Source organism: Anticarsia gemmatalis, chromosome 18 (genome assembly GCF_050436995.1).
Source record: "Anticarsia gemmatalis isolate Benzon Research Colony breed Stoneville strain chromosome 18, ilAntGemm2 primary, whole genome shotgun sequence".
NCBI classification, from domain to species: Eukaryota; Metazoa; Arthropoda; class Insecta; order Lepidoptera; family Erebidae; genus Anticarsia; species Anticarsia gemmatalis.
This window is the reverse complement of record NC_134762.1, coordinates 9,560,469-9,568,196: the sequence shown is the minus strand read 5'-3', so window position 1 is coordinate 9,568,196 and position 7,728 is coordinate 9,560,469. Positions and strand designations below refer to the sequence as shown.

General features: G+C 36.9%; 1 protein-coding gene across 1 annotated transcript; it reads right to left on the bottom strand.

Moving 5' to 3' along the window:
- Positions 1 to 958: 958 nt before the first annotated feature.
- Positions 959 to 6,998, bottom strand: LOC142980543 (uncharacterized). Its single transcript, XM_076125981.1, has 2 exons — positions 3,806 to 6,998; positions 959 to 3,704 (listed from the first exon to the last, which is right to left on the bottom strand). The coding sequence occupies exons 1-2, from the start codon at positions 3,941 to 3,943 to the stop codon at positions 1,836 to 1,838; spliced, it is 2,007 nt and encodes a 668-aa protein (XP_075982096.1). The 5' UTR covers positions 3,944 to 6,998; the 3' UTR covers positions 959 to 1,835.
- Positions 6,999 to 7,728: the final 730 nt, after the last annotated feature.

Here is a 7,728-nt window from a genome sequence, read left to right as displayed (position 1 = left end):
ATTTTGTTCGGGCGGGAGTCATTTTGACGTAGATTATCTTTCTAGAGACTTCGATCTTGTTTGGAGTTCAACTCTGAATCGGTCAAAACATTGTAACATATCTTTTTGAAGTTCCTCTTTCAGTGTGAGTCCTGCATCACTGGCCATCTCACCAACCATCCGTTTTTACGCCGAAGTCGTTTTTTCTGTTGGAATATCGTAGTCTTCTGATTTTTTTGTTGCAATGTCTATTGCCTCTTCCAAAATGTGATCCCGCTTTTCTTCGATATAAAAACGAAGTGCCTCTATTTTTGTAGCAGTTTCGTCAACAGTCAAGCCTTTACTTTGCAATGCAATCTGTGCAGCATTTATTTCCCGAAGAACATCATACCAGAAAAAAAGATAACATAAAGTAATTGCACACAGCAGGCATTAGGTTTTGTGCAGCACCTCTGGTGTCTTCATTTTCTCGTCCATCACATAACTCTTCAATTGCGTCTACAACTCCTTCAAAATTCTCTGCTAGTGCTTTTACCGCATGGTAATGAGCACTCCAACGCGTTTTTGAGAGTCTTTTAACAGATAATTTGCTGTATTTCATAAGCACTTCCCAACGGTTAGAAGAGGCGGAAAAAAAATTAAAAATCGTCTCTACCGTTCGAAAAAATGTAACACATGATGCATTTTGGGCAAATGAATGTTGACCACCCAAATTAATCAAGTGATCAATACAACTAATAAGAATTGCTTTATTGTTTTTTGTTTCAATGATGGACTGTACTCCTCCGTGCACACCGCTCATAACAGCAGCATTGTCATAGCCTTTGGAACGACACATCATAATATCTAAATCGTCTGTCTTAAGCTTGTCAAGAATTTCAGCGCTTAGATCAGCAGCTTTTCTTCCTTGCAAAGGAAAAATCCAAGGAATGCTTCTTTGACTTCCACTTTCCTATTATCTATTTTCACATAACGTATCACTTCCGACATTTGGTCAATATGTGAATTGTCAGGTGTGCTATCAAACATAATACCAAAATATTTCGCTGATTTAATTTCGTTGACAAGCTTAGTTTTCACATGGTTTGATAGAACATTAATGAATTCATTCTGTATATCTGGCGACAAATATGATACTTTTGAAGTTTTATCTTCCTCCAATTTCATCATGTGTTCTTTCAACACTACATCATACTTTGACAATAGTTTTACTAATTCCAAAAAATTGCCTTTATTTTTTGAGTCTTGTCCTTCATCATGTCCACGAAACGCCAAGTTTTGCTTAGCCAGAAATAAAGTTATATCCAGTAATCTAGTCAAAAGATGCTTACACTTCTGTTTTTCTGTATCCATCAATTGCAAAGCCGCATCGTCTATTGTTTTATTCAATTTTAGTCTCATTTCTAAAGTTTTCCACTTCTCAAGATTTTGTAGATGTTCATTTGAACTTTGAAAGGATGATGCAAATCTTTGTATGGAATCTGGTACCCGGTCCAATAGTGATGTGTGATATGTCGTTGGTAAGGTACTATCTTCTAGAACAATGATTGATATGGCGCTTGTCTTTATTTGTAGTCCGTTCTGAACACCAGACTAATATGTTATCAAGGCAATGTGGATTTTCCGTTAAAAAAATAAAAGGAAATCTTAAAAAATAATGAATGAAATGAAATACTATCATGTTTCCTTTGTTTATTTAATACCTCTAATCACAGGTTACAAAATGATACATTACAGGTTACACAAGTAGGTAAGTTTTACAAAAAAAATGTAACAATTAATAAAGAAAATAACATGTGGGGTTTAGAAAATCTGATGATGACAATATTATAATGAAACTCATTTACCTTATATAATCATTCATCGTCTACCAACAAATCGTTAAGGAACAAGGCAGGAGCTACGAATCCCTCATGCCTGGCATATCCTAAGTACCACACGATAGATATGATGTGAGCACAGGTACCTACAGTGCGCCGTCCGGTTAGACATGTACAATAAGATTGTGAAATATTATTATCATTATTATTTATCAAAATATAACAATAGTATCTTCTTGCTCGAATGTGTCGTGATTGGATACGGCCTCGCATGAGCCATGAGTCTTCGTTTAAACCAAAATCAGGCAAGTCTTCTAAAGCATTTTGCCTGTATACTTCAATGGTGTACACTCCATTTTGAAGGTGCTCACTGCAGTACGATCGTGCAGGCTTTACTTGGTAGGTACCTAAAGCCAACAAAATAACCTGCTCTTCGGTGTATTGTGGGAACTGTACATCATTTGCTTCTAGACGCACAAAGTCTGCTCTTCTATTGTTCAGTCGTTTCGTTTCTACGTAATTATATAGAATATTGGGTGTATCAATCTTCCTCCTTATTTCTTCTACAAACATATCAGCGTATTGGTTGTTATCGATGGGTGCATGGAAGTGGTTCATAATGGCGGCAGCGATTTTAAAATCGTTAAAGAAATGCAGCAACGCATTATTAAAATATTTTTGGCGGAACAGTTTGAAATCTCGCTTGAATCTACCGTTAACCACTTCCACCACCCACCGGCACATGGTCACCTTTCGGGATTCGTTTGCTTGTGCGGTAGTTAATTGAGATTCTTCTCTGTCCTTTGAAGGTGCAACGTGGTATTCATATCCACAAGCTTCAATATCGCCAAGGCTGTCTCGAAATCCACGATCCAGGATAAAAACATCGTTGGGTTCCAACAGAACGTGTATGGGATTTTCATAGTCGTTCATAATGCTGCTCATTATGTTGGCATCTGTCTTCGTGGCTGCGTACGGCCCTTTTACATCAATGATGTATCCGTCTGTGCTAACTATCAAAAAGGGCTTTAGCAGATTTTGGAACTTGTGCAAGCTGTATGATTGTCGCTGAAATAAAAAGTTTGCACTTTTATGTATATAAATATATGTTCCGTCGCATATTAATATTGCTTTGGAGTTTTGGTTGTCTCCATATATTGCTCTTGGTATAATGAGGTTTCTTTCTTTAATATTATTTCTTGTTATGTGATCAACTCCTAGATGAAGGACCACATAGTCTTCGGTAAGGCAATCACGCGCTTTATTCATAAGGCGTTCTAAGTTTTGCCTTGTCATATTAAATAGCGTTGCAAGCCTTTCGTTGGGGTCGCCGGTACGTAGTTTTATTAAAAATATACTCAATGCAGTTCTGGGATTTCTGCATCTTTGGACCAGAGAGGGTGTTTGCTCTAATATAGTATCGAACTGTTCATTATTACGACCAGTCCAAAAATGCATCTCTTCGTCGGATAGCGCACCTCTGGTATTAAAATCCAACCTGGAACCACGTTGTACAGCATTTCTTAACATGTCACAAATGTCACCAAACTGCGCTGCATTAAAATCATGAGTGACGTGACAATTCTGTGGAAGTTCAGCCCAGTTATTATTTTCGAGGTGTTCTTGACATACTCTTGCACCGTCAGGGATGTAAAGCTTATACTCACAAAACATGTGTATCTTAATAACATTCGGTATCCTATGACGTGTTCGGTTTTGACAATTATTGAATATACAATGCCTCGGTGTGTTTGGTGCTCTTGAATACTCGGGAACCTGAATCATTTGTGCATCCTGTTGTATTGGGGGTGCCACAGGTACTTCTTGAATAGGTGGCGGTCTTATAGCATTTTCAGCCCTTTGCCAACATCGGTGGCATACGTTTCGCGTATTGTCGAAAACAACCTGAAAAAAAAACTTGTTAGCAACTTCAAAAAACTAATAGACAAAACGGAAAAATAACAGTAGTCTGAATAATAAATAAAAAATGACCATGCACGTGTTACCTCTAAGAGTGCATTTTCTTGAATATAAGCTGCTAGTTCTGGCCATAGTATTGGTAGATTATCAGCCAAAAGATGACGCTGATATCTACCACGGTAGAACCCTCTACGACACATTACACAGTTATTGCCAGGTTCCATTTTCACAACAGTTCACTTTAAACAATCAGTACACAGCAGAAGTCCAAAAGAAAGCCGGGGTCAACGTGAAGAAACTGTAATCGGAGTCCAAAAACAATGCCAGGGTCGTATATAGTCGCAGAATACAATGGGGAGACGAGGAAGCGTAGTCACACACACAAAACAAACAAACGACTGATGTTAGCCGTCGACGCTTGCCGGCGCGCATTCACTGCCCCTTCCCCGCCACCCGTTGCCGCCGCCGGCAATCTCCCCGCGTCTACCTGTCGCTTATTGTGTGTCCAAACCAAAATGAAAACAAAATATCATAAAAACAAGAAAAATAAGTGATATTTTTATTCTGATAGGTGTTACCATATAACTCTAAACGGACTAACGATAGGAACTTGACTCCATAGGAACTTTTACTCGGGCTACTAAGAGCTATTCAAGGACGTATCACATATTGCTATTGGAAGTGGGTACCAAAGTGTTGCATGATTCTTTGGATTTAATTTCCACCACTTTTGAAATCCAGTCGTAAATGTTCCCGCATTGGTATTATTGGCCATAGCAAATAAACGACAGCAGAAACAGTACAGGTTATTAGAGGTGAGGGAATAAACCATCCATGACCGTAGGATTTTTTCACCATTAGGCATAATTTTATAAAACCAATCTTTCGAGAGATGACGATCGTCACCTTTTATTTTGTTTCCGTGTCTAGAAACAGTGGCAAATGGTCCTTCTTTGTTTTGGAAATATTCACTTCCTTTTTTATTATTTCAATGCGATCATTGTAAGGAACAGGAATACTCCATTCTGACACATCATTCAATTGAGAAAATGGTTCAATGGTAGCAATAATAGTACTGCTACTATTATTTTCAGTATCTTCTTCGTTTGTGTTAATTAATTCTGTACTGTCAATGTCGCTTCCTGAAGATGAGCTTATATTATCTAAATCATCTGTTGCATTTGCATCAAGGTGAAGATCAGTTTCTTTTGATGAACTTGGGCTGTCATCAGTTTTTGTAACATACTTAAAAATCGATCCAGACATACTCTGAGCTACATCCAATCTAGCCTGTTTGGCTTTCCTTTGCTGAAATCCACTTTTTCTTTTAGATGTATGCACTCCCCGGGTCATTTTTTACTTAATGTTTCTTTCTTACACTAAAAATAAAAAGCCAGTTGTTAATGGTCTATAATGTGAGAATATTTTCTCATAAACTAGTTAGTTAAGCAATATCAGACGAATTAACTAAAAACCTAATTAAAAAAATAAGAAATTAATTAAATAGACTTATTTGAAAAATTATTCGAATAACAAGATTAGTAAATTACCGTAAACTGGGGTGACATTGGCAGGTTTTTGAAGTTTTGCGTAATTTTTTTTCAGAAACATTTCGATATTGCGGTATTTTATGACATCATCATGTCATTTTAAATCGTATTATTCATAACATATAATAAAAAAATATAATATAAAGAAATAAAAATATAATAAATATAAAATGACCCTGCCAATGTTACCCCGGGTTTGGGGTGACATTGGCAGTTTACTTTGTCTCTACACACTTTAATACCAGACAGTTTGTAAATCCAACTATATTGCCGTTTTTTATTTTTAGCATTATTTTGAATCACATATTGTCGCTTTTTCGTATTCTCCTCGACACATAAAGCTATATACACTAATTGGGCAGAAAATGAACCTAATCTCATATATTTATTGAATTCAATCGTCCTCTTTTTGGCCTTCCGACTGTTTCAACATCAGCAATATTATTTTGGTCAACAACGTTTGAGGTTTCATTGGGTGAAAAATTTTCATTCTCGTCATTAGTAATTCTGTCAGAATTACTTTGTTTGTCATGTATCAAAGCTTCTGTTATAGTTATACAATAAGATTTTGTCGAACTATTATCATCAGAGCCGGATTAACCTTAAGGCAGAGTAGGCAACTGCCTAGGGGCCCAGCATCGACAGGGGCCCGCCCAGTGCACTGCATTCCTAAAATAAAATATTTTGAATGGAACGAAAATGATAATTAACAAAACTATTCTTTCTTTTTCAACACCTGTAACACTTAATACATACAGAACCATCTAATAAATATAATCCTTCGAAACGCAACTAACTGGACTTCATGTACGTTGGGGGAATCCCCGATTTGTTGGGTGCGTATCTGTATATAAATTCCGTAGCGTGATAATAATTTGTAGCGTAATAGTTCCGAAACTTTCAAAATACCTATAACCTACGTATCTTTAATTACAATATGTGATATGAGTTCTGCGATTGCAAGGTAAATTTTAAAAAGTTTGTGTTCTCCGTATTTGAGGATTAAGTTTAAAGTTAATTCACATACACAAAGCCAAAAGTATTTAAAACATTCAGAACGCAGCGAGAAGGCCCACGGTTTATGTCGTTTTACGTTTGGGAAATCCCCGATTCGTTTGACACTATCAGGCAGGAGCGTTTGTTTTTGTGTAGAAGTAGACTCGACTCGACTGTTGAGTATTAGTTGTTTTTATGACAGTGGTCTTGAAAACTTGACGAGAAAATAAATCTTCTTGATTATAAAACAGAATTAAATAAGGTAAGTTTATTTATTTTTTCTAATTGTTTGTGATATAATTATTTGGCCAATAATATCTTTACTTTTCTGAAAATTTAACCATTTCTCTGTCTTAGTTTTTCATTTACATCTTTCTTTTAAGGAACAAAATGTCCGATGAGCCCGTGAAAAAAAAGCATTTGAGCGGTGCAGAAAAACGTAAAAGCGGCTAGATCAACAAAATAAGCGTGATGAGGTATTAAAAAAGACGCAAAACCTTTTCCAACTTGGATTTGTTCGCCAACCACTCGAAAATCAACCTTTTCCGAGTACGGCTACGTCTGCTGCTGATCAAACCGGGAGTTTGGAGGCGGACTCAGGAGACATTCCTAGCGAGTGTTCTGAACAGGCCAACCAGGATTAAGAAGCAGCTACTTTAACAGGTGCCGAGGTAAGTGAGGCAGAGAACGAGTTCCAATCACCAGTACCACAACAAAACGCAGCCTATCAAGATGTAGGATACCAGAACGACATTGGCTTATGGAAAAATATTACCAAAGAAATACAAGATTATTGGTGTATCAGAGATTTTAACGAATGTCAACACTTTGACTGCGATTTTTCTGCTTCAAGCCGTCAATACGAAGATAGCAAAAGATTTTCAATGTTTTTTCGTAAACATATAAGTGGTGGTAAAATGAAACGAGAGTGGCTCATGTATTCTCCATCGACTGGAAAAGTATACTGTTTGCCATGTGTTCTTTTTGGCGGCGTTGAAAACCAATCACAGTTTCAAACAGGATTTTCTGATTGGAAAAACGCATCGCATAGAATTCAATCTCATGAGAATACAGGAACGCACCGAGAATGTGTACAGACCCTGATTAGTAGACGGCGTTGTCAAGGCCGAATTGACACTTCTTTAGAAATTGCATATAACAAAGAAAAAGAATATTGGTTCAATGTTTTACAAAGAGTGGTGTCAGTCATGAAATTTTTAGCATCCCGTGGCAATGACGAAATTCTTGGTTCCCAGCATAATGGCAATTATTTGGGTATTTTAGAATTACTCGCGGAGTATGATCCCTCCCTCAGTTCGCATTTGGCCAAATATGGTAATGTCGGAAAAGGAAGACAATCGTATTTGTCTTCTACGATATGCGAGGAACTTATTGAAATATTGGGAAACAAGGTTTTAAAACATATTATAGATGAAATTACAATGGCAAAATATTTTTCACTG